The 27,539-nt window shown below is 46.0% G+C and overlaps 2 protein-coding genes across 14 annotated transcripts in view; both read right to left on the bottom strand.

Moving 5' to 3' along the window:
* The window catches only part of chpt1 (choline phosphotransferase 1), a 39,682-nt gene extending 29,743 nt beyond the window's left edge, over positions 1-9,939 (bottom strand). Inside the window, exon 1 of one of the 3 annotated variants that reach the window (XM_072552012.1) lies at positions 9,595-9,939. In XM_072552012.1, coding sequence (XP_072408113.1) covers positions 9,595-9,828 — 234 coding nt within the window. In that variant the 5' untranslated portion in view covers positions 9,829-9,939. The remainder of the gene's footprint in view (positions 1-9,594) is intronic. The other 2 variants (XM_072552010.1, XM_072552011.1) reach the window with 2 other exon arrangements.
* An 11,818-nt stretch (positions 9,940-21,757) lies between these two features.
* The window catches only part of mybpc1 (myosin binding protein C1), a 146,370-nt gene continuing 140,588 nt past the window's right edge, over positions 21,758-27,539 (bottom strand). For 10 of the 11 annotated variants that reach the window (XM_072551993.1, XM_072551995.1, XM_072551994.1 and 7 more), the window contains one exon: positions 21,758-22,975. In XM_072551993.1, the coding sequence (XP_072408094.1) occupies positions 22,881-22,975 (95 nt within the window). In that variant the 3' untranslated portion in view covers positions 21,758-22,880. Of the gene's footprint in view, positions 22,976-27,480; positions 27,521-27,539 lie in introns of all 11 variants that reach the window. The other variant, XM_072551998.1, reaches the window with a different exon arrangement.

Below are 27,539 nucleotides of genomic sequence, written 5' to 3'. Positions count from 1 at the left end.
AGATTGACCAGTTATACCATTAACCCTTTGAGTACCATTAACAAACTTAAGCGTCTGATTGATGGATCAGTGATCTGAAATAGGATACTTATCTTTAAACTGAATAAATTCGTAAGCATGCAGGTTGCAATAAAAGGTTCACATATGGAGGAATATTACAATCACTATACTAGAGCCTGCACCTCCAAGCAAGACATGCATTGATACATCACCTTTCACAACTCCAAATGGTATGAAGCACTTCTGTTGTGTAGTTACTCTTGTAAAGTAGCAATGGCAGCTTGTCAATTTGTAAGATCACAAAGCAATGATATATTAGTGACCAGACAATCTGCTTATGGTAATGTTTTTGAGAGATAAATATTGACAGTAATGGGAAATTGCATAGCCTCATTATTTGTTTGTTCATGCTTAGCTTTACTGATCAGCAGCTACCGACTGGTCAGCATCAGCTGGTAAAACCCAGTGCCCACCTGTCAAGGCAGACAGGATTTCGGTTTCACACAGCAATTGTCTTATCGCTGATCTAAGCTGATTACAAATTGCTACATTGACCTCAATTTGCTTACTGATGTGTATTTGTTCACACATAATCCATTAGCGTTGAAAAGAATTGCACATAAAGCAAATAGCTAATATTTCTTTGCAAGTTTCATTTACTAATGGAGTTTTACGTCCAAGGCATTGTGTTTAAACATTTAAAACTATGTATCGGTACCACTAAGTGAAGTCTTTCTCAGAGCTCAGTTTCAAATACAGTGTTTACTCTATGCCACCTATAAATTAATCTACTCATGGCTTACGCAAATTACAGTCTACCTATGTCTTATAATTCCTTACAGTTCTGAGGAAGGATCACTGGACCCAAAACATTAACTCTGATTTCTCTCCAAAGATGCTGCCAGACCTGCTGAGCTTTTCCAGCAATTTCTATTTTTGATCCTTACAATTAGTAATTTACTTTGTCATAATATTATGACTTGACATCATATTCATTACCTTTACATCTTGTGATAGACGTAAATGATTTGGACGAAGGTGTAGTTTGCCTCATTAGCAAGTTTTCAGATTAGCAATGCAGGTCAGTAGAGTGGTCAAGCATGCATAAGGCATGCTTTCCTTCATCAGACGGGGTACAAGAGTTGGCAGGTCATATTGCAACATGTATAAGACTTTGGTTCAGCCACATTTGGAATACTGCGTGCAGTGGCAGTTCCTGAGGATGTATGGAGGGCACTAGCTATGAAGAGAGGTTGAGTAGATTAGGATTATTTTCATTGGAAAGAAGGCAGTTGAGGGGGGAACCTGATTGAGGCCTTCAAAATCATGATAGAGTTAGACAGAGTGGATAGCAAGAAACTTTTTCTCAGAATGGAGGACTCAATTACTAGGGGTCACGAGGGGAAATGTTTAGGGGAGATATGCGTGGAAAGTTCTTTACGCAGAGGGTGCTAGGTGCATGGAACTCTTTGCCAGCGAAGGTGGTAGAGGCGGGAATGTTAGCGCCATTTAAGATATATCTAGACAGATACATGAATGGGCATGGGGATACAGATCCTCAGAAAATAGGCAGCAGGTTTAGATTGAGGATCTGGATCGACACAGGCCTGGAAGGATGAAGGGCCTGTTCCTGTGCTGTAAGGTTCTTTGTTCTTAATGTAGTATAGCATTCCAAGGTATTTCACTCAGGGTAACTTAACAAAATTAAACAGCAGGTCACATAATGAAATATTGCAGATAGCTGATGACAAAAACGTGGTCAAAGAGGCAGGCTTTAAGCAGCAAAGGGAGGTAGAGACAGGGTTACGGAGGCAGTGCTGAGATGGGGAAAGCTTGAGTGGTCCAAAAGGCCAGAATTGGAAGCTCAGCAAGCTCTCTGATGATAGAAGGGGAATACTAAAAATCAGGGTTACGATCATACAGTAATACAGTAATACAGCACGGAAACAGACTCTTCGGTCCAACTAGTCAATGCTGATCAATTTATCCAGATTGAATTTCAATTCCAGCCTCGGGCGACTGACTGTGTGGAGTTTGCACATTCTCCCAGTGTTTGCGTGGGTTTCCTCCGGGTGCTCCAGTTTCCTCCCACAGTCCAAAGATGTGCAGGTTAGATAAATTGGCTGTGCTAAATTTCCCTTAGTGTTAGGTGCATTAACCAGAGGGAAGTGGGACTGGGTGGGTTACTCTTCGGAGGGCCGGTGTGGACTGGTTGGGCCGAAAGGCCTGTCTCCACACTGTCGGGAATCTAATCTAATCTAATCTAAAAACTCCATCTGCCATTTTTCTAGCCCATTGATCCATTTGATCAAGATCCCTTTGTAATCTTTGAAAACCTGCTTCACTGTCTACTATGCCATGAATTCTGGTGACATCCGCAAACATACTAACCATGCTTTCTATATTCACATCCAAATCATTGACATCAATGACCAACAAAAGAAGACCTAGCACCGATCCCTGTGGAACACCGCTGGCCACAGGCCTTCAGTCTGAAAAGCAACCCTCCACCCACCACTCTCTATCTCCTGCTGTTAAGCCAATTACGTATTCAACTGACAAACTCACTCTGAATCCCATGTGGCCTAACTTTACTAATTAGTCTGCCATGCGGAACCTTGTCAAAGGCTTTACTAAAATCCAAATAAACAATGTCTATTGCTCTGCCCTCATCAATCTTTTTGGTAACTTCCTCAAAAAGCTCAATCAAGTTTCAGAGAGATAATTTTCCTCGCACAAAACTGTGCGGACTATCCTTAATCAATTTTTGCCTCTCCCAACAAATCCCAGAATTTCTGCCCAATGAATGGAATGGAGCAGGGCAGCTGGTCACTAGCACTGAACATCCTGGGAGCAGTTTGTGTTGGATTAAACAGTACACAGTGTCAGATACTTCACACCAGTATTCAGGATCAGTGCACGTGAAGTAAGGTGCTGTATTTCTGATGGTCAGGAAAAGTCCATACTGTCTTTGGATTCATCCAAACTGTTAAATATAAACAGCAAGCGCTCTGGATTCTTCCAGACGTCTCCCAGAACATTCCCAAAGTAAGGATCCTGATCCAGTGTCAGGTTCATGCAGCGATATGAATGAAAAGGATAAGAACGTTAAAGGATGAGAAACCAAGGCATGGTTACAGCCAATTTGAACAAAAGAGCTGAATTCCAGAGGTGAGGTGAAAGTGACTGTCCCTGACATAGTTGCTGCATTTGACCAAGTGTGGCATCGAAGAGTCCTAGCAAAACTGGAATCACTGGGAATCAGGGAAATACTTGTTGCTGGATCATATCTGGCACATAGGAAGATGGTTGTTGGATGTCAGTCATCTCAGCTCCAGGACATCCCTGCAAGAGTCCCTCAGGGCATGGACCTAGACCCAAACCCCTTCAGCTGCTTCATCAATGACCTTCCCTCCATCATAAGGGCAGAAGTGGGGATGATTGCACAATGCTCATCACCATTCGCGACTCCTCCGGTACTGAAGCAGTCCATATTCAAATGCAACATTATCTGACAATATCCACATTTGGGCTGACAGGTGATAAATAAAATACATGCCAGCCATGTCAATTTTGAATGAGAAAGAACTTAACCATCATCCTTTGACATTCAATGGTGTTTTCATTCCTGACACTTCCATCAATCTTCTCAGGGTTACCATTGATCAGAAACTGAACTGGACTAGTCATATAGGTACTGTGACAACAAGAGCAGGTCAGAGACTAGGGATCTTACAGCAACCCAGCATTCCACCTCCCCAAAGTCTGTCCATCATCTACAAGGCAAAAGTCAGGAGTGTGATGGAATACTCCCCACTCGCCTAAAATGGGTGCAGCTCCGACAACACTCAAGAAGCTTGACACCATCCAGGACAAAGCAGCCACTTGATTAGCTCCACACCCACAAACATCCACTCCCTCTACCACCAACGCTCAGTAGCAGCAGTAAATACTGTCTACAAGATGCAAGGCAGAAATTCACCAAAGATCCTCAGACAGAACCTTCCAAACCCATGATCATTTCCATCTAGAACGACAAGGGAAGGCATGGGATCACCAGCCCCTGCAAGCTCCCCCACAAGCCACTCACCATCCTGACTTGGAAATATATCGCCACTCCTTTAGTGTTGCTGGGTCAATATTCTGAAACTCCCTCTGTGAAGGCATTGTGGGCCTATCAACCCCACATGGACTGCAGCAGTTCAAAAAGACAGCTCAGCACCACCTTCGACGACAACACAGTCGGCTTGAAAGTTGACTAATGTCCACATCCCATGAGTGAATAAAGAAGTCAGGAATGAGGCTGATTTCATAATGTTCAGCACCATTCGCTGCTCTTCTAATAGGGTGCAGCTCCTACCAGACTGACCAGGATCTAGAAAACATGATATCTAACTAACATCTCAAAAAAGAGACATCTCAATCTTCCTGCTTTGCCCTCCTCCTTGCTGAGCTCTTACTGATACTTTTATTGACCAGAAACTGAACTGGATGGGGTAGGTTAGTAAGACCAGGGCAGAAATGTATCAGCATTCCTTCACTGGGCAACAATCCTGGAATTCCCTCCCTAAGGACATTGTGGGTCTAACCACAGCACATGGACTGTAGCAGTTCAAGAAGGCAGCTCATCCCCACCTTCTCAAGGGATGGATAAGAGCTGCTGGTCCATCCAACATACACCATTTACAAACTTTTTTATTTAAAATGGCCAAATGTTTGGTCAAAGAAGCAAATTTTAAGGAGAGTGTGAATGGTGGAGAGAGTTGGAGAGATTTAGCAAGAGATTCCCAGACTTTAGGTGTAGAAATTATAATCAGGTCTGCACAAGATAGCAGAATATGAGTTAGCTGGGAGAGAGAACTGGGTAGACTTTGACAAGGGGTACGTTTGCTGACAGACAGGACAGGAATAAGGTGTGACAGAAAAACCACTGCAGGAAATAGGTGTTGATTTTACTGAACAGCTGGCATGTAACAAAGAAAGTTCTAGAATCGGGGTGTGCACCTGGAGTTAATCAGCTTCTGGTCTGATTTTAAAATTCTGCAATCCAGTTCATACACAGCTGATTTCATAAAAAAGATCAAACAGCAAGAGGAATGCACTTGTGTGGGAGCACATCGCAGTCTCAGAATTAAGGGACACCAACTGAAGACTGGAGTTTGGAGTTTTTGGAACTCATTGCCACAGAGAGCTGTGGGGGTAGAGTCCAGGTGTAGATTTAAGGCCGAGATCGATAGATTCTTGTTCAGTCGGGAAATCAAGGGTTACAGGGAAAGAGCAGGAAAGTGGATGTGAGAAGTGTCAGATCAGCCACGTTCCTATTGAATGGGCCGAGTGGCCTTCTCCTGTTCCTATTTCTTATGATGTTAAAGCAAAGTTGCTATTGCATGTAGTTAGATTGAGAGAGTGTAAATGAACAAAGTCAGCTTGGCCTCCTATCACGTGAAGATGTGATTCCCAGTCCAGTAACCTGCTGATTACAGCTAAAATGCTCCCTTACAACCTGACCTGCAGATATTTTTAATCCTTTTCCAGTTAGCAGAGTGTAGATAACATTCAATCTTATCTATCACTGGCCAATTATTACCATAAAGCACGTGAAGCTATCTGGTTTCTGAACCTTCTACCCAATTCAGAGAGAAAGGTGGGATTAGAGATTTGGAAAAGTCAATCCCTGCTCAAATGAAAGACACATGAGTGATCACAGAAGAATAATAAATACACCCCACCATTGCACATAATCTGCGTAAATGTTTAATCATTCTGTTAGTCCTTTAGTGTTCTCCTAAGAGACAAAAGTATTACATTTTTCCATGCAAAATCTTGCTTCAACCGAACTTACCACAGAATGGGCCACTACCCAAGACCAAACTGCTGCATAGTCACTCCTCTGTCAGCCCCCCACCCCCAAGCCTGTCACCAAGATCTGTGTGAACATGTCCATTGTATGTGTTTCCTCCTGTTCTTGTTTCACAGTGTTCAGCCATGGACTTGAACTGACCCAACTTTATAGATAAAATACTGCAGGGTATTTGATGTTGCCTGGATGGCTGATGAGTAGACTCTCCTGCTCTGACTGCCAGGAGGGATGGCACGGTGGCTCAGTGGTGAGAATTGCTGCCACACAGCGCCAGGGATCCGGGTTTGATTCCACCCTTGGGCGACTGACTGGGTGGAGTTTGCACACATTCTCCCTGTGTCTGCATGGATTTCCTCCCACAGTCCAAAGATGCGGAGGTTAGATGGATTGGCCATCCTAAATTGCCCAGCGTGTCCATGGATATGTGGTTTAGGTGGATTAGCCATAGGAAATACAGGGTTAGATTGGAGGGTAGGGGGTGGTCTGGGTGGGATGCCCTTTGGAGGCTTGGTCTGGACTCGATGGGCTGAATGGCCTGCTTCCAGACTGTAGCAATGCTGTCTATGATTGATCAACAACTTGGTTGGCCATATATGAATGTACTTTCTATGGCCTGACAAACCCTGGTGTGGCAATTGAACCAAGCGCTTCTTCCCCAGGGGTAACTACGTATCCCTTGCACCAGACTACCTGTAGAAAATTACCCTGACCCACTGGTTATATCCTTTCATCAAACATGGAGTGGTGGGGCAGGATTACAAGCTCCTGTCAATGACATTCTCAGAATATTGACTGCACTTGACAAATCACCATCTGCATAAATATCAACTAGCTAACAAACAGAGATTTTTCACACAAACTGCACGAGAAACAGAACCCACTCCTCCCTGTCTGGTAATTCTGACTGTGCCTCCACCCAAGGGAAAAACACTGTCAATCTAGAAACAACAACATGCATTTTTAAGGAGCATTTAACACCCAAAGATATCCCAAAGCACTTCACATCAACATAATCAAATCCCCAATTTCAAACTAGGTCCAAACATTACACTGTCTCTGACCCACTCCAATTGCTCCTGATGGAGGGCAGCTCAGTGATATGTCAGGCAGGACAGAGCGACCAAGACAAATTTCACAGGAAATGGACTGAATGCTCAAAAAGCACACCAAATAAAGAGACTCAGGCTTCAACAACTGAAAACAAATGGATGAGTGAGATTAAAATAAATTCAGAGCCCAGCCAATTGAGCATCTTGGACACTGGATATTAAAGTCAAAAGTACAGCAGGTCAGGCAGCATCCGAGGAGCAGGAAATTCAATGTTTCGAGCATAAGCCCTTCATCAGGAATGTGTTGATTCTCCTGGTCCTCAGATGCTGCCTGACCTGCTGTGCTTTTCCAGCATTACACTCTCAACTCTGATCTCCAGCATGTGCAGTCCTCACTTTATCCCACTGGATATTAAACATCATTAGATACATCAGTCAGACTGGGATCACATCGGGATCAGACCCAGAGACCGGGATCAGACCCAGGGACCGGGATCAGAGCCAGGGACCGGGATCAGGCCCGGGGACCGGGATAAGACCAGGATCAGACCCAGGGACCAGGATTACACCAGGATCAGACCCAGGGACCAGGATTACACCAGGATCAGACCCAGGGACCGGGATTAGACCAGGATCAGACCCAGGGACCAGGATTAGACCCAGGGACCGGGATCAGACTCGGGGACCGGGATCAGACCAGGATCAGACCCAGGGACCAGGATTAGACCAAGATCAGACCCAGGGACCGGGATTAGACCAGGATCAGACCCAGGGACCAGGATTAGACCCAGGAACCGGGATCAGACCCAGGGACCGGGATCAGACTCAGGGACCAGGATTAGACCAGGATCAGACCCAGGGACCGGGATTAGACCCAGGGACCGGGATCAGACTCAGGAACCGGGATTAGACCAGGATCAGACCCAGGGACCGGGATTAGACCAGGATCAGACCCAGGGACCGGGATCAGACCCAGGGACCGGGATTAGACCAGGATCAGACCCAGGGACCGGGATCAAAATCAGGGACCAGGATCAGACCCAGGGACCGGGATCAGACTCAGGGACCAGGATTAGACCAGGATCAGACCCAGGGACCGGGATTAGACCCAGGGACCGGGATCAGACCAGGATCAGACCCAGGGACCGGGATCAGACCAAGATCAGACCCAGGGACCGGGATCAGACCCAGGGACCGGGATTAGACCAGGATCAGACCCAGGGACCGGGATCAGACTCAGGGACCGGGATTAGACCAGGATCAGACCCAGGGACCGGGATCAGACCCAGGGACCGGGATTAGACCAGGATCAGACCCAGGGACCGGGATCAGACCAAGATCAGACCCAGGGACTGGGATCAGACCCAGGGACCGGGATTAGACCAGGATCAGACCCAGGGTCCGGGATCAGACTCAGGGACCGGGATTAGACCAGGATCAGACCCAGGGACCGGGATCAGACTCAGGGACCGGGATTAGACCAGGATCAGACCCAGGGACCGGGATCAGACTCAGGGACCGGGATTAGACCAGGATCAGACCCAGGGACCGGGATCAGACCCAGGGACCGGGATTAGACCAGGATCAGACCCAGGGACCGGGATCAGACTCAGGGACCGGGATTAGACCAGAATCAGACCCAGGAACCGGGATCAGACCCAGGGACCGGGATCAGACTCAGGGACCGGGATTAGACCAGGATCAGACCCAGGGACCGGGATCAGACCCAGGGACCAGGATCAGACCCAGGGACCGGGATTAGACCAGAATCAGACCCAGGGACCGGGATCAGACCCAGGGACCGGGATTAGACCAGAATCAGACCCAGGAACCGGGATCAGACCCAGGGACCGGGATTAGACCAGGATCAGACCCAGGGACCGGGATCAGACCCAGGGACCGGGATTAGACCAGGATCAGACCCAGGGACCGGGATCAGACTCAGGGACCGGGATTAGACCAGGATCAGACCCAGGGACCGGGATCAGACCCAGGGACCAGGATCAGACCCAGGGACCGGGATTAGACCAGAATCAGACCCAGGGACCGGGATCAGACCCAGGGACCGGGATTAGACCCAGGGACCGGGATTAGACCAGGATCAGACCCAGGGACCGGGATCAGACTCAGGGACCGGGATTAGACCAGAATCAGACCCAGGAACCGGGATCAGACCCAGGGACCGGGATTAGACCAGGATCAGACCCAGGGACCGGGATCAGACCCAGGGACCGGGATTAGACCAGAATCAGACCCAGGGACCGGGATCAGACCCAGGGACCGGGATCAGACCCAGGGACCGGAATCAGACTCAGGGACCGGGATCAGACTCAGGGACCGGGATTAGACCAGGATCAGACCCAGGGACCGGGATCAGACGCAGGGACCGGGATCAGACTCAGGGACCGGGATTAGACCAGGATCAGACCCAGGGACCAGGATCAGACTCAGGGACCGGGATCAGACTTAGGGACCGGGATCAGACTCAGGGACCGGGATCAGACCAGGATCAGACCCAGGGACCGGGATCAGACCCAGGGACCGGGATTAGACCAGGATCAGACCCAGGGACCGGGATCAGACCCAGGGACCGGGATTAGACCAGGATCAGACCCAGGGACCGGGATCAGACCCAGGGACCGGGATTAGACCAGGATCAGACACCCCCCCCAGCCCCGCTCTGACCTGCTCGGTTGCCCGGGGGCAGTAGGAGATCAGCACGAGGCAGCTCAGGATGTTACAGGCGAGCCCGAGGAGGGTGATGCTGTTCGGGGCCACCCAGGGCGGTACTCTGTCCAGGAGCCAGGCCCAGTACCGCTGCAGGGGCGGCTCGAGCAGGGAGCGGCCCGCCGCCCGGTACCGGTGATCCGACAACCGCTTCAACTGCGCCTCGCTCAGCGGCTGCAGCAGCCGCGCCATCGCCCGGACCCGGCTCCCGGCCCCACCGCCCGCCAATCCAGGCTCCCGGCTCCGACAGGCACGGCCCAGGGGAGCGGTTAGGCCCGGGGTGGGGGGTAAGAGGAGGGAGGGGCGGGGTCTGGGCTGAAGGGCGGGACCTGAGTGGGCGGAGGCCAGGGGCGGGGCCTGGGGAACGGTCGGGACCAGGACGGAGGGGTGTGGCCTGAGGGGGCGTTGGCCAGGGGGCGGGGCCTGGGGGAATGGGCGTGGCCTGGGGCGGGGGTGGGGCTCTGTGGCAGAGGGCGGGACCAAGTGGGTGGGGAGCGACCTGAATGGGCGGAGACCAGAGGCGGGGCCATGGGCGGGGCCTGGGGCGGGGCCTGGGCTGGGATTCCGGGAAGGGTAGGCACCTGGAGGGGCGGGGCAATGGGTGGGTGATGGGTGTGAAGGCAGCATCCAAGGGGCAGGATAATCGACGTTTCGGGCAAAAGCCCTTCATCAGGAATAAAGGCAGAGAACCTGAAGGATGGAGTCTGCTTTATTCCTGATGATGTGGAGATGCTGGTGTTGGACTGGGGTGGACAAAGTTAAAAATCACACAACACCAGGTTATAGTCCAACAGGTTTAATTGGAAGCACTAGCTTTCGGAGCACTGCCCCTTCATCAGGTGGTTGTGGAGGGCTCGATCGTAACACAGAATTTATAGCAAAAATTTACAGTGTGATGTAACTGAAATTATACATCGAAAAATTGATTGTTAAGCCTTTCATCCATTCGAATACAGTGATAGTTTCACTTCTGTTTTCATTGGAGAGAAGAAGGTTGAGAGGTGACTTAATAGAGACATATTTAAGATAATCAGAGGGTTAGATAGGGTGGATAGGGAGAGCCTTTTTCCAAGTATGGGGACAGTGAGCACGAGGGGGCTTAGCTTTAAATTGAGGGGTGATAGATATAAGGCAGATGTCAGAGGTAGTATCTTTACTCAGAGAGAAGTAAAGGTATGGAATGCTTTGCCTGCAAAGGTAGTAGATTCGCCAACTTTAAGTACATTTAAGTCATTTTTGGACAAGCAGATGGACATACATGGAATAGTGTAGGTGGGATGGGCTTCAGATTGGTATGACAGGTTGGCGCAACATCGAGGGCCGAAGGGCCTGTACTGCGCTGTAGTGTTCTATGTTCTAAGTTCTTTCATGTGTAAATCACAAAACCATTTTTTTTAAAGTTGCATTCTCGGGTTAGCTGTTAACAATGGTGATAGCTAGACAATATGTTGAAGGTAAAAACAATGACTGCAGATGCTGGAAACCAGATTAGTGGTGCTGGGAGAGCACAGCAGTTCAGGCAGCATCCAAGTAGCTTCGAAATCGACGTTTCGGGCAAAAGCCCTTCATCAGGAATAAAGGCAGTGAGCCTGAAGCGTGGAGAGATAAGCTAGAGGAGGGTGGGGATGGGGAGAAAGTAGCATGGAATACAATGGGTGAGTGGGGGAGGGGATGAAGGTGATAGGTCAAGGAGGAGAGGGTGGAGTGGATAGGTGGAAAAGAAGATAGGCAGGTAGGACAAGTCCGGACAAGTTATGGGGACAGTTACTGAGTTGGAAGTTTAGAATTAGGGTGAGGTGGGGGCAGGGGAAATGAGGAAACTGTTGAAGTCCACATTGATGCCCTGGGGTTGAAGTGTTCCGAGGCGGAAGATGAGGCGTTCTTCCTCCAGGCGTCTGGTGGTGAGGGAGCAGCGGTGAAGGAGGCCCAGGACCTCCATGTCCTCGGCAGAGTGGGAGGGGGAGTTGAAATGTTGGGCCACGGGGCGGTGTGGTTGATTGGTGCGGGTGTCCCGGAGATGTTCCCTAAAGCGCTCTGCTAGGAGGCGCCCAGTCTCCCCAAAATAGAGGAGACCATAAATGCTTTCACCATGGATATCCAATCCCTCTATACCTCCATCCGGCATGACCAGGGCCTCCAAGCCCTCCGTTTTTCCTCTCCAGAAGTCCCCAACAGTACCCTTCCATCGACACTCTCATTCGTTTGGCCGAACTGGTCCTCACCCTTAACAATTTCTCCTTTGAATCCTCCCACTTCCTCCAGACCAAAGGGGTAGCCATGGGCACACGTATGGGCCCCAGCTATGCCTGTCTCTTTGTTGGCTACGTAGAGCAGTTGATCTTCCGTAATTACACGGCACCACTCCCCACCTCTTCCTCCGCTACATTGATGACTGCATTGGCGCCACCTTATGCTCCCGCGAGGAGGTTGAGCAATTCATCAACTTCACCAACACATTCCACCCTGACCTTAAATTTACCTGGACCATCTCTGACACCTCCCTCCCCTTCCTGGACCTCTCCATCTCCATTAATGACGACCGACTTGACACTGACATTTTTTACAAACCCACCGACTCCCACAGCTACCTGGATTACACCTCTTCCCACCCTACCTCTTGCAAAAATGCCATCCCGTATTCCCAATTCCTCCACCTCCGCCGGATCTGCTCCCAGGAGGACCAGTTCCACCACAGAACACACCAGATGGCCTCCTTCTTTAGAGACCGCAATTTCCCTTCCCACGTGGTTAAAGATGCCCTCCAACGTATCTCGTCTACATCCCGCACCTCCGCCCTCAGACCCCACCCCTCCAATCGTAACAAGGACAGAACGCCCCTGGTGCTCACCTTCCACCCTACCAACCTTCACATAAACCAAATCATCCGCCGACATTTCCGCCACCTCCAAACAGACCCCACTACCAGGGATATATTTCCCTCCCCAACCCTTTCCGCCTTCCGCAAAGACTGTTCCCTCCGCGACTACCTGGTCAGGTCCACGCTCCCAAACAACCCACCCTCCAATCCTGGCACTTTCCCCTGTCACCGCAGGAACTGTAAAACCTGCGCCCACACCTCCTCCCTCACCTCTATCCAAGGCCCTAAAGGAGCCTTCCACATCCATCAAAGTTTTACTTGCACATCCACTAATATCATTTACTGTATCCGTTGCTCCCAATGCGGTCTCCTCTACATTGGGAAGACTGGGCGCCTCCTAGCAGAGTGCTTTAGGGAACATCTCCGAGACACTCGCACCAATCAACCACACCGCCCCGTGGCCCAACATTTCAACTCTCCCTCCCACTCAGCCGAGGACATGGAGGTCCTGGGCCTCCTTCACCACCGCTCCCTCACCACCAAATGCCTGGAGGAAGAACGCCTCATCTTCCGCCTCGGAACACTTCAACCCCAGGGCATCAATGTGGACTTCAACAGTTTCCTCATTTCCCCTTCCCCCAACTCACCCCAGTTCCAAACTTCCAGCTCAGCACTGTCCCCAAGACTTGTCCTACCTGCCTATCTTCTTTCCCACCTATCCACTCCACCCTCCCCCCCCGACCTATCACCTTCATCCCCGCCCCCACTCACCTATTGTACTCCATGCTACTTTCTCCCCACCCCACCCTCCTCTAGCTTATCTCTCCATGCTTCAGGCTCTCTGCCTGTATTCCTGATGAAGGGCTTTTGCCCGAAACGTCGATTTTATTGCTCCTCGGATGCTGCCTGAACTGCTGTGCTCTTTCCAACACCATTAATCCAGAATCTGGTTTCCAGCATCTGCAGTCATTGTTTTTACCCGATAGGTATGAAGGGCTGTGTCTGGGGAAATGGGCATGTCCTGGGAATGAGGGGGGGGGCCTGGTGTGAGGGGCGTGCTGTGGGAGAGGGTGGGACATGGTGTGATGGGACGTGGCCCAGAAGGAGTGGGCAGGACCAGGTGTCATGTGGCAGGGCTCTGAGGTGGAAAGGACAGGTCCAGGTGTGATGGGTGGGGCTAGTGGGAGAGGGCAGTGCCTGGAGTGAGGGCACTGCTTGGGAAGAGACAGGCCCCTGAGGGCTGGGTCACAGAGTCATACAGCAGGGAAACAGACCAGGTCCAAACCAGTCCATGCTGACCATGTTCCCAAACTAAACTAGTTCCACCTCCTGCTCCTGGCCCATATTCCTCCAAACATTTCCTTTTCATGGACTACTCCAAATGTCTTTTAAATTTGTAACTTTACCTGCATCCACCACTTCCTCAGGAAGTTCATTCCAAATGCTAACCATCTCTGTGTAATAAAATTGCCCCCAATGTCTTGTTTAAATCTCTCTCCTCTCGCGAACAATACAGCGCAGAACAGGCTCTTCAACGCTTGATGTTGTGCAGACCTGTGAACTAATCTAAGCCCATCACCCTACACTATCCCATCATCATCCATGTGCTTATCCAAGGACTGTTTAAATACCCCGAAAGTGGCTGAGTTAACTACAATAGCAGGTAGGGCATTCCACGCCCTTACCACTCTCTGATTAAAGAACCTGCCTCTGACACCTGTCTTAAATCTATCACCCCTCAATTTGCAGCAATGCCCCTCATACAAGCCAATGTCATCATCCTGGGAAAAAGACTCTCACTGTCCATCCTATCTAATCCCTCTGATCATCTTGTGTGTCCCTATCAAATCCCCTCTTAGCCTTCTTCTCTCCAACGAGAACAGACTGAAGTCCCTCAGCCTTTCCTCATAAGACCTTCCCTCCAGACTAGAAAACATTCCTGGTAAATCTCCTCTAAACCTTTTCTAATACTTCCACATCCTTCCTGTAATGGGGCAACCAGAACTGTACATAATATTCCAAGTGTGGCCGCACTAGCATTTTATATAGTTGCAGCATGACATCAATGGCTCTGGAACTCCATCCTTCTACCAATAAAACCTAACACACCTTCTTAATAGCACTATCAAGCTGGGTGGCAACTTTCAGGGATCTATATACGTGGACCACAAGATCCCTCTACACATCCACACTACCAAGAATCTTTCCATTGACCCAATATTCTGCCTTCCTGTTATTCTTCCCAAAGTGAATCACCTTACATTTAGCTGCATTGAACTCCATTTGCCACCTCTCAGCCCAATTCTGCAGTTTATCCAAGTCCCCCTGCAACCTGCAACATTCTTCCACACTGTCCACTGCTCTGCTGACTTTAGTGTCATCTATAAACTTACTAATCCATCCACTTATGCCTGTGTCCAAGTCACTTATAAAAATGACAAACGGCAGTGGTCCCAAAACAGATCCTTATGTCACACCACTAGTAACCGGACTCCAGGCTGAATATTTTCCATCAACCACCACTCACTGCCTTCTTACAGAAAGCCAGTTTCTAATCCAAACTGCTAAATCACCCTCTATCCCATGCCTCCGCAATTTCTCCAAAAGCCTACCATGTGGAACCTTATCAAGGGCTTTACTGAAGTCCATGTACACCACATCAACTGCCCTACCCTCATCTACATGCTTGGTCACCTTCTCAAAAAACTCAGTGAGGTTTGTGAGACATGACCTGCCCTTGATGAAACCTATGTTGACTATCTCCAATCAAATTGTTGCTTGCTAGATGATTATAAATCCTATCTCTTACAAGGCTTTCCAAAACCTTTCTTACTTCAGACGCAAGGCTAACTGGTCTATAATTACCTGGGTCATCTCTACTGCCCTTCTTGAATAAGGGCACAACATTTGCAATCCTCCAGTCCTCCTGAATGAAACCTGTAGACAATGGTGACTCAAATATCAAAGCCAAAGGCTCAGCATCTCCTCCCTAGCTTCCCAGAGAATCCTCAGATAAATCCCATTCAGCCCAGGGGACTTATCTACTTTCACACCTTCAAGAATTGATGACACCTCCTCCTTACTAACCTCAATCCTTTCTAGTCTAATAGCCCGTACCTCCTCTACAATATTCTCCTTTTCCTGAGTGAAAACAGATGAGAAGTATTTGTTTAGCAACTCTCCAATCTCCACAGGTTCCACACACAACTTCCCACTTCTGTCTTTGACTTGCCCTATTCCTACCCTAGTCATCCTTTTATTTCTCACATACCTATACAAAGCTTAAGGTTTCTCCTTTATTCTACCTGCTAAAGACTGCTCATGTCCCCTCCTTGCTCTTCTTAACTCTCTTTAAATCACCTTAAAAATGTGCCCCCTGTCTTGAAATCCCCATCCTAGGGAAAAGACAACTACCATTAACTCTATCGATATTTTATTATTTTATAAACCTTCATTATTTTATAAACCTCTATCAGCTCACCTCTCAACCTCCTACGTTCCAGTCCAGCCTTTCTTTATAACTCAAACCTTCCATACCCAGCAACAGCCTGGTAAATCTTTTCTGGACCCTCTTCAACTTTGATAACATCCTTTCTATAACTGCGTGACCAGAACCAGACACAGTATTCCAGAACAGGCCTCCCCATTGTCCTGTACAACTGCTATACTCAAAGCACTGAGCAATGAAGGCAAATGTGCCAAATGTCTTTTTAACCACCATGAAGATGCAAACTTCAAAGAATTATGCACCTGCACCCATAGGTTCTCTGTTCTGATACACAACACAAGGCTCTACAATTAGTTGTATAAGCCCTATCCTTGCTGTTGTACCAAAATGCAATACCTCACATTTATCCAGATTGAACTCCATCTGTGATGATTATGAATGTCCTATCTCCCCGCTGCAGAAAGGGGAATGGTTTGACTTTCCCTGATTATGCTGCAATATCGGAGGATCTGTTTTGATTTCACATATGTTCCACATTTTTGAATGAGCCGGAATCAGAATTCCTGGCTAGCAATACAGAGCTCAGTTCTAATGGAAAAAAACATAGGAATGGAGAAACAACATGACTGTGATTATCTGACTGTGTCTTGTGAACAAAGGCAAGGTTTCAAAGCTCACCACAGGAACAGGCGGGAGGTTGGGGAGGGAGGGAGGGAGGGAGGGGATGTGCTGGCGGAGTGTTGTGAGGGAACGTTGTGCATTTCTCCGAATGCATTATCTCCCCTATTGCACACCCACTACCTCCATTAGTTCAGATTGGAAATAATGTCAATGATGCAGAGATATGTTAATTTCTGGATTCGGGAATGCTGAAAAAGAATCATCGGGATACCTTATGGAATTGTCAGAGGCTGTAAATTCAATCTGGGACTCCATGTGTGTGAGCGAGTCACTAGTGCTTCCCTTGGAGTACTGCAAGGATTCCAGGTTCCTGTCCACCCCCATCTCCATCTACTATTGGAACTGCACACCAGGACTTGACCTGCCCTTTCCCCACCCTCTGGTTCTGACATCAAACCCCGTTAGTTTCAGGTGGGAGAGACGGCCCTGGATTAATTTAATTGCAGTTTAACTAGTACAGAACCTCACACTGAAGTCCCAAGAAGGGGTTTCTCGTCCTCTTGTATGTGAGCATGCTCCTAGCATGTTGCTTATTTCAAACTAACTCTTTAGTTACAGGACGCAATCAAACAGATTACCATATTTTACCTCAAGAAACAAATTTTCGACAAGATCAAGGTGTAATTCCTGATTTTAATCACTCCACCATTTGTCACTGTCTGCACTTGAAGTTCTGAAATACCCTGTGTAATGGACTAGGCCAGACCACTCGAAATATTCTTAAGCAGGCAGCCCGAGACCATAACTTTACAAATTGTTTTGGTAAGTATACAGTGAAAATTATCTGGAGTAAGTTAGCTAGGTTGACTACTAGATTTTAAAACAAACACAACTTTATTCACAAAATTACACAATGAAACACAAAGAACAGAACAAAGAATCTCTACAGAACTCAGTCTGTCCAAACTAGACCTAATTATGCTGTTCTGAATAAACACAACTTTCCCAATAAGCAAACTCACTTAAAAAACAGTAAAAATGGAACAAATATTTACAGGTTCAGGTTAGAAGGGCAGAAGGAGAGAGAGTTTCGCAACCTGTTTCCACAAAGCTGAACTCCTAACTAGTTCTTGACTGAACTGCTCAGCTAGAGAGCTGATCATTCCCCTTTCATTATACAGGTCACTTCTAAATCATGACCACATTGGCCTGAAGTCTCATCTGTTTACATATAAACAAAAAGCATCTCAACATCCTTTTTCATCTCTGTACCAAACTCAGAGACAGGAGCTGTTTATGGTCCCTCTGAAAAAAACATCAAGGACACAGTAACCTTGAGAAAAGGAACAGCTTTTAGAAACAGAGAGACCAGCTTTGTGACACCTGCCCCACATTCTCTCAACCCCATCTCCTTCATCACACTATTCTTTAACATTGAGGTATTTCCGATGTTGTCATGCACTTAAAGGGAAGGTAAAACTTGAGCCTGAGTGTCCTGGCTCAGAGGTAGGGACATTTCCAGTATACTGCCAGCGACCACTCTTTAACAACTACACGTTTGAACAAGATTTGGTTACTTATCCTAACATCTTATTATTTGGTTCGATGTCTAACTTTGTGAAGTGCCTTGCTGCGTTAAGGAGGCTATGTAAATGCAAATTATTGTTGTGCAGAGTTTCATTCAATTTCTGCATAAATGCTGCACCTCCAGACAATTAGATTGTAAATCATGTTGTAGTGAGTTGACTTGGCTCTAAACATTGGGGTTGGTGATAATATTACTTCCAGTTTACAAGGTTTCTGGCTGAAAGCATCAATCCAGAGATTTGAACACAACGTGTTATCTGAAACCTCAGTTTTGATTTTTATTGTCGCTGTCCTTTCAGTAAACCCCCCCTGACCTGAGTACCGATGGATATGGAAAATCTTATTTGAAGGAGAGCAGAAGGTTTGCTTGAACTGTATTCAACTCTCAACTCTCAACCCATAGCTGCTCACTGGCATTAGGCCAACTAGTCAATTATGGGATCTTGCCTTATTGCAAGAGGCAACTATGTTTGCCTACATCATCACAGTAATTGGGCTTTGCCACTGATGCTCACACTCAGCTGGTTGTTTCATTGAGACTTAGAAGAGACCACTGGATGATTACTTGGATATATATATATATATATAACATACAGGGGAGGCAGGAGATTGGCACTGGGTAATCAAATTGGTATGGGCATGATGGATTGAATAGCCTCCTACTGGGCCATAACAACAACACACTTTAGGAAAGAGTCTCCTGTTTCTGCATCTGTTCTCAGCAGCTCAGTGAGAAGGTGTGTGATCAGATTCCAAGCATTGTTCACTCAGAATGGATCCCCATGTATTCTCCAGGCTCTGAATCCAAAACAACCCAAGTTAAAGGATCTCCAGGATTGTTGTTCTTCGTATTCATTCAAGGATGTAGACGTCCTTTAGGGAGGGAAAGCTGCTGTCCTTACCTTCAATGTGGCCAATTCTTAACTGCTCTCTGGGCAGTTAGGGATGGACAATATATAATGGCCTGGCTGGTAGTGTCCAGCTCCCGTGAACGAACAATAACAAATTAAGGCTGGACAATAAATGCTGGCCCAGCCAGTGACATCCACATCCCGTGAAGTAATATATTCATTACCTGTCCCAAGCTAACCCTTGAGAAGGTGGTAATGAGCTCCCTTGTTGAACCACTGCAGTCCATGTGGTAGATCCGTATTGGCAATAGGGAGGGAATTCCAGGATTATATCCAAATGACAGTGAAGGATATCTTTCCTAGTCAGGATGGTGAGTGATTTGGGGACAGCCATGGAGGTCTTGTACATGCAACCCTTACCTTTCTAGATAGTGAGGTTGGAGGATTGAGAAGGTGCTGTCAAAGAGGTTTGGTGAGTTTTATAAATAGTAATTTATAAATGGTACACACTGCTGCTGCTGTGTATTAGTGATGAACTTTTACCATCGTGTCCAACACCCAATTATATTATTTTAACTGTATTTATTATTGGAACAGAGAAAGTTAAAGGGTATCATAGAGTCATATTTAATGGAAGTGTTTAAAATTATGAAGGGTAAGTAGAAACATAGTTTCCAGTCATGAAGTGCGTCAAGAGTGGACATTGCTAGAAGATTAAATGTAAGATATTTAGGATAGAGAACAGCAAAAATTATCTTTGTCCAATGGTTTAGAAACAGAGTAATCAGTCATTAGAGAGACCATGTCAACTGTTAAGAAACATCTGAATAAATCATTGAAGGAAAAGGGAATAAAGGGATTAAGGATCTGGGTAGGTTCATAGAATGAGGATATGGTTTGCACAAAAGATGGACAAGGTGTCTTCCTCAGGGTAATGGAGTCCAAAACTAGGGGGCGTAGGGTGGTGTGTGTATGTAATGAGCAGCCAGAGGAAGTGATGAAGGCTGTACAATTACAACATTTAAACAGCACCTGGATGGGTATATAAATAGGAAGGGTTTAGACAGGTATGGACCAAATGCTGGCAAATAGGACTAGATTAATTTTGGATATCTGGTCAGCATAGATGAGTTGGACTGATGGCTCTGTCTCCATGCTGACATCTCTATAAGTGTATGTGAACTAGCTGTGCTATGATTCTATGTAAAATATAAACAGAGGTAAAGTTTGTGAAAGGATCACCTTCCATCCAGTTTACCTCCTTCTGCAATGGGAATCACATCATAAAATGACAATGGGTTATTTTCTCATCATAGTAATCAATTATTCTACAAAACATTGTTCCTTGGTCGGTTTTTCAGTTTCTGCATATTTGTATACATTTCTTGACAAAGTTTAATTTAATTATCGATCGGTTTCTGCAAAATTCTCTGATGCTTGTGTATGTGAGGAGGTGGAATGGGTGGACAGATATATTGTCATGTTTCTCTGTACATTTTTCTCCTTCAGAAACTGGAGCCATGGTTTTCTCCAGTGGTTGGGCATTCCCACGCAGCTGCAAGCTCTTGGTTATATGGCTAAGGAATTCATGAGATTCATCTTTATCCAGAGAATGGTGAGAATTCATAGCTGTCTGCTGCCTGGAATAATGTAGTTGAAGTGATGAGTACGGGTACATTTAAGGTGAAGCTGGATCAACAAATGACTCTGACTAAGATTTCTCCCATGTAGAGACACGAGGCAGGCAAGAGAAATACTTTGAATAGTTTACTGTGATTTGTTTCCCCTGAAACTGAAGGCAGAGGATTTAGCTTGATGGACAACCCTCTCCATCCAGGATAAGTGGTCTTTCCTTCCCTCACACCCTGCCATAGGCAGATCAGAAGGATTTGCAGGTTGGTACGTCAGCTCCTGGAATTTGACTCGAACCCAGAGCTGCTACCTCAGATGTGGGAATGCTATCCCCCGCTCAGTCTGGCCTCCAATAAGCACTTGGGGAAGATAGCAATAGAAGGCTGGCCTCCCACATTCCACTATCAGTAAACTTAAGGCCATCAAAACTGCTGCCTGGCCAATAGCCCAGTGCTTAATGGCTTACCCTGCTGGAATTCTCTCTTTAAAGCTCTCCTCCTGTGTATCTCACTTCCCTCCTTAGAGGTGCAATGGAAAACCTATTTCTTTAATCAAACCTCTACTTATCTCCTCCAATATTTCCTTATGGGTTCAGCATCATAGAGATGTACAGCACGGAAACAGACCCTTTGGTTCAACTTGTCCATACCAATCAGATATCCTAACCTAATCTAGTCCCATTTGCTAGCATTGGCCCATATCTCCCTAAACCCGTCCTATCCAGATGCCTTCTAAATGTTGTAATTGTACCAGCCTCCACCACTTCCTCTGGCAACTCATTCCATACACGCACCACCCTCTGAGTGAAAACGTTGCCCCTTAGGCCCCTTTTAAATCTTTGCCCTCTCACCCTAAACCTATGCCCTCTAGGGAAATTACCTTGTCTATTTACCCTATCCACGCCCCTCATGATTTTATAAACCCCTATCAGCCTCCTACGCTCCAGGGAAAATAGCCCCAGCCTATTCAGCCTCTCCCTTGAGCTCAAATCCTCCAACCCTGGCAACATCCTGGTAAATCTTTTCTGAACCCTTCTAAGTTTCACAACAAGTTCCTTTGTGGCATCCCTGTGAAGCAATTGGAGACATTGTAGCATGATAAGGGAGCTATATAAATGCAATTTTCTATTTTGCTGCAAGATACACCAGTAACCCACACAGAGAATTTCAGCTATTTATGATATGAAGCTGTTTATTGAGCATTTGCGAAGCACTTCTTCATGCGATAACAATGCTGCTGCACTTTACAGCACTTTGTAAACTGTCTGATCATTTGCAATCTGATTCCTTTAAAGAGTTGCAATGGAACATAATAAGAACATAGTTTGTGAACGCAGGTCAAACACATGACAGTGCATTTAACAGAAGCAGAACTCTCCAATGGGATCTGCACACAGCAAACACCTTTATAACAAAGTAACAGAAATATCAAACTATGGGCCAGGATAAAAGGAGTTATTAAATATATCCTCAAACAAACACATTCATCCGTGCCAATCTTAACATGTGAATTTTAAACGCCAGAAATAATCAAGAGGTAACACAAATGCGCAGCTTTTAGAATGTAACACTATAAAGTCGAGAATAACTTGTAACTTTGGGCTATTGTTGAACTGAGCAGAAGATTAATAGGCTGTAAGATGATTGCAACGATATTCCACTAGCAATCATTCAATTTTCATTACGCTGGGCAGTGATGGCTAGGTTGGCATTTGTTGTTCATCCCTAATTGCCCCTTGGGAAGTCCATCACATTGCTATGAATCTGGGATCACATGCCAGCCAATCAAGGACAGGAGATTCCTCCCCTAAACGGCATTAGTGACCGAGAGTTTTGTATAGCAATTGATATTGGTTACATAGTCATCATTAGGCTGGCCTGCCTTTTTAAACTCCAGGTTTTTTTAATAAATTGCATTGTGACATGATGGGATTGAGCCCATTGGCCCGAACTTTGGGATTACTTGTCCAGTGGCATTTGCCACTGTGCCACCAGGCAGCAGTCACAATGATGTTTTATATCATTTTACTGGCTGCATTGATTTGCAATTAGAGGTTACACCCAAACTTACCCCCCCAAAACAAACCATTCAGTTACGGTTACATGTGTAATCATTGGCATGTTAAAACTCTGCTCATTAACTTTATAGATCATTCCAAGCCCCAAAACATTGCAAGTCAGGACTGCACATTGAAAGTACTTGTCAAACTCTAAAGATAATCTACAATCACATTCTGAGCTGAGAAAAGAACAAACGCAATTCACAGTGCACATTGTCATAAGCATTCTTATTTTGGGGGTAAAATATTCTTCGAGTCCCTGTATGAGTGTATGATATTCGGAGGCACTCCCTGCATCAAGAGCTCTTGAAATGGAAAGCCACCTAAATGATATGAAAGCACGATTACTTTTTCCAAATGGACAAGGCCAGATGTGACACACACTTAATTCATCGTTTCACCAGTTTCCTCATCCCCCCTCCTCCCACCTCATCCTAGATCCAACCCTCCAACTTGGCACTGCCCTCTTGAATTCTCCATCTTCCTTCCCACCTATCCCCTCCACCCTCTGCTCCAACCTGTCACCATCATCCCCCTTCTGCACCTACCTATCACATTCCCAGCTACCATTCCCCCCCAGCCCCACACCCCATCCAGCTTATCTCTCAGCCCTCTTGGGCCTCCCCCCATTCCTGATGAAGGGCTTACCCCCGAAAAGTCGACCCTCCTGCTCCTCAGATGCCACCTGACCAGCTGTGCTTTTCCAATGTCACACTTTTTGACTCTGACTTAATGCAGAATTGTCCACTGAATTACACTGAAATTGTAAATCATAAACAAGCTCCTTTCTGCTGATGGTTATATTCTGCAAAAGCCTCCTCCTGACCCCCTCTTCATTGCACCCATCAGCAAATACGTTTATTTCCAACTCTTAATCTTTCAATGGGGCTAGTTACAAGTATTTTGTAATCAAATAACATTGTAACATGCTATTATTTTAAAACCCCGCACAGTTTTTTATACCTATTATACTGGTTTCACCATTGTTTCACCAAACGGCAGTTGGAATCTAATTGTGCATCAACCGAAGTGGACAGAGTTAAGAGCTCTGTCTGTTCTCTCCATTTGTGGTCAACATTCTTAGACTTGAGGTTGCGGTAACATTTACAAAGGTGCTTGTAGGAGCCCATCCACACAGCCACCTTGTGGCCGGAATCTTCAACTGCATTGTGACAGTTGACATAGCAATTTATAATGTAAACATTAGCTGCAAAAGATTTAAGGTGATGGTTGATAGAAATTTTCAAAATCATGCAGGTTTCTGATAGAGGTTTTATAAATTATTATTTCATAGGATGCACACGTCGTTGGTGAGGCTCTTTTCCTTAATTCTTGTTGAGAAGGAGGTGGTGAGCTGTCTATATTAACTGCTGCAATCCATCCGATCTGCGTGCCCCCCAGAGTGAGAGAGTAAATTAGTTTTCACTGGTGGGAAGGTCTGATAACCAAATGATGCACAATCAAGATAATTGGCAAAAGAATCAGAAGGAAGAGGAGGAGATTTTTTTTATTTTATAAGCAGAGGAGTTGTTGTGAATCTGGAACACACATCTAACAGGGCAATAGAAGGAATTTCCAAAAGTGAATTGGGTAAAACCTGCAGAGGGATTTTTATTGCTTTCCTCAAAGATCACAGGACACCAGGTCATACTTCAACAAGCTTTCAGAGCCCTGCTCCTTCTTCAGGTAGTTAGTGAAAAAAGATACATTGGACACAGAATTTTTAAGTAAAAGATCAAAGGGTCATATAACTGATGCAAATGTATGACACTTTGAATTTTTACTGATAATTTCTGTGTCCAATGTATTCTCTCTCACCACCTGAAGAAGGAGCGAGGCTCCAAAAGCTCGTGTTTTCAAATAAAGCTGTTGGACTATAACCCAGTGTCGTGTTTTTGCCTTTGTCCGCCCCAGTGCAACACCGGCATCTCCACACCATGGCTTCTCAAAGAGTGATCGACTGAATGTTGTGCTCTATCAATCCAGGATTTGATACAAATCTTGACCCATCATTGTGACTTTATGAAGAAATCTGCACCCTATCCCAAGATTTAAAATAGCATTTACACATAAGGAAAGACCATCCCAATAAATAATCCGAACAATATTTCTTTTGACTTTCCCATCTCTTTGAACAATGAGTTTGAACAAAGTACATAAAAAAAATCACCTTATATTGAAGACAGTAAAACATCTGAAGCCAGCTCCTGCCATGTGGTTACCATGATGTCGTATGTAAATAATTAAACTAAAAATGCTAATGATCAATATTAGTTACAATTAAATGTTAAAAAGATGCTGCTGATGATGATATTACCATGTCACCTTGCTCCATCATCAGATACCTCATTATCTGTGACAGTGAACAACTGGCCATACTCAGTCGTGTAAAACAGTTTTACCAATTCTCCTCTCAAACACACAGGTGCAGTTATCACATATGTCACTGCTAAGTGCCAACTTGGGAGCAGACTGGGTTACAAGTAAGGATGTGTGTCTCCACGTGGGGCACTTGGCTGGCACACATCCAATGTGACACAGGGGGCAATAAAGTTTAAAATTAGAGTGCCAAGTCACCATTCTGAACGTTGGCATCCTGCACAAGTCACACGTGATCTGACAGAGTGGCTCATTTTTAACAATGCTGTGATTGTGAATAAGATCAACCTTGAGATGACAGGAGTAGGCACTACCTTTATAAAATAAATATTTGACAATTTATTTTGGAATTGCCTCTTTGCAACAGCATTTGCTTGTAAGGAAATAAACTTTTAGCACCATCAGCTCAGCTTGGTTCCCAAATGGGACTAGATCAACAGTTCTTTCAGAGAACTAGCAGGGGTATGATAGGCCACATGTTTAGATTAGATTAGATTACTTACAGTGTGGAAACAGGCCCTCCGGCCCAACAAGTCCACACCGCCCCGCCGAAGCGTAACCCACCCATACCCCTACATCTACATCTACCCCTTACCTAACACTACGGGCAATTTAGCATGGCCAATTCACCTAACCTGCACATCTTTGGACTGTGGGAGGAAACCGGAGCACCCGGAGGAAACCCACGCAGACATGGGGAGAACGTGCAAACTCCACACAGTCAGTCGCCAGAGGCGGGAATTGAACCCGGGTCTCCGGCGCTGCGAGGCAGCAGTGCTAACCACTGTGCCACCGTGCCGCCCACGTGTTGTCTTGTATGATTCTGTGAAATAATGAAAACCGAAAAATGGGTAAATCCCTCCTCATAGAGCGGGGTTCTCCCTGATTGGTCACATTGCAAAATCAAATTTCCTGTTACAAACCTGACTGCTACCTTGGACACAATGAAGAAGGAACACTCTTTCCAGAGCTTATGCATCTTTCATATTTTGGAAATTGGAGTTGACACTGTTTGGAACAGAAAGAGGCCATTCATCCTCTTAAATCTTTTTGAGTATTCAATTAAATAATTGCTAATCAATTCCTTAACTCCATCCAGCTCTATTTTTGGCTGCACATTACCAAACCAAAGCCTATATTTCAGGTTTTAATTGACAGCTTTCTGAGGAGAGAGCTAGAGTCCCACAGATGTGAGGAAATACTTCCTGTTAGTAACCCAGCTCAAATATTAAGTTCTGTTCCTTTCTCCTAGACTCCAGTCCTGCACCCTCCTCATCCACCCACAAATTTCTGTCACATCATCATGAGACCGTAATTAAATCATTAGCCCATGCATCTTGTCCTTGTCATTTATCTTTAAATTCTGCTATCATTCTATCCTTCTTGTGCTGTGGGGCCCAGAATGAAATTTGTTTTTTACTCTTTCACGGGATGTTGGCAAGTCCAACATTTGTCTGTGTGGAGTTTGTACATTCTCCCCGTGTCTGCGTGGGTTTCCTCCCACAGTCCAAAGATGTGCAGGTTCGATGAATTGGCCATGCTAAGTGGCCCATAGTGTTCAGGGTTGTGTAGAATAGGTGGATTATTCAGGAGTGAATGTGGACAAGTGGGGTAGGGGAATGCATCTGGGTGGGTTACTCTTCAGAGGGTCAGTGTGGACCTATTGGCCAAATGGCCTGTTTCCACATTGTAGGGATTCTATTTACTGCCCATCCCTACTTCGCCCTTAAATTGAGTGACTTATTGGGCCATTTCAGAGGGCAGTTAGCACTCAATCACATTGCTGTGGGTTTGGAATCACACATAGTCCAGACCAGGTAAAGATGGCGTACTTTCTTCCCTAAAGGGCATTGGTGAACCAAATATGTTTACACAGCCACCATCACCGAAACTAGCTATCCATTCGGGATTTTACAAATTGAACTTAAATCTGACCACGTTGGGATTTGAAGCCTGCCTTCAGACCAATATCCTGGTGTTACTAATCTAGCGGCATTACCCCAAACTGCAAATTGCTCGAGATGGGTTCTGATCAGACGTTTAGCTGAGTGAGGCATAACTTCCATCACTATGTACACCTGCTCTCTTGAGATGAAGATTTTAAAAATTATCTTTAGTATCCATCAACCGTGTAGCAGTGATATTCAATTCAACCTAACATATTGCTCTTTTGTGAGAGTTGTGATGGACTTTAGCCTGAAAGAGAGGTGAATTTGGAATATTTATGCTGAGTTTCATAGCAGGACAGTAATCTGCACAATTTAGTTTTGGCAACTGAGTAAATGTGTGCTTTTGGAAGCATTATCACAACGGTGAAGGTGGTCTTTTGACTTTGGAAAATCCCCAACAAACTGCACCCGGCTCAGTGTAAACAGTAGGAGAATTGGGCTAAGTATGGCAACAAGGTCATTCATAAGCTTCATATGCTGTGGCCCATATGAAAGCTTACCTGGATGAACATATATAAATCACAAATCCTTACTGCGCAACTATAAGAAGAAAAAGAGA

This window comes from Chiloscyllium punctatum, chromosome 32 (genome assembly GCF_047496795.1).
Source record: "Chiloscyllium punctatum isolate Juve2018m chromosome 32, sChiPun1.3, whole genome shotgun sequence".
Classification (NCBI taxonomy): domain Eukaryota; kingdom Metazoa; phylum Chordata; class Chondrichthyes; order Orectolobiformes; family Hemiscylliidae; genus Chiloscyllium; species Chiloscyllium punctatum.
Note: the sequence above shows the minus strand (reverse complement) of the source record. Positions and strands in the feature narration are given on the sequence as shown.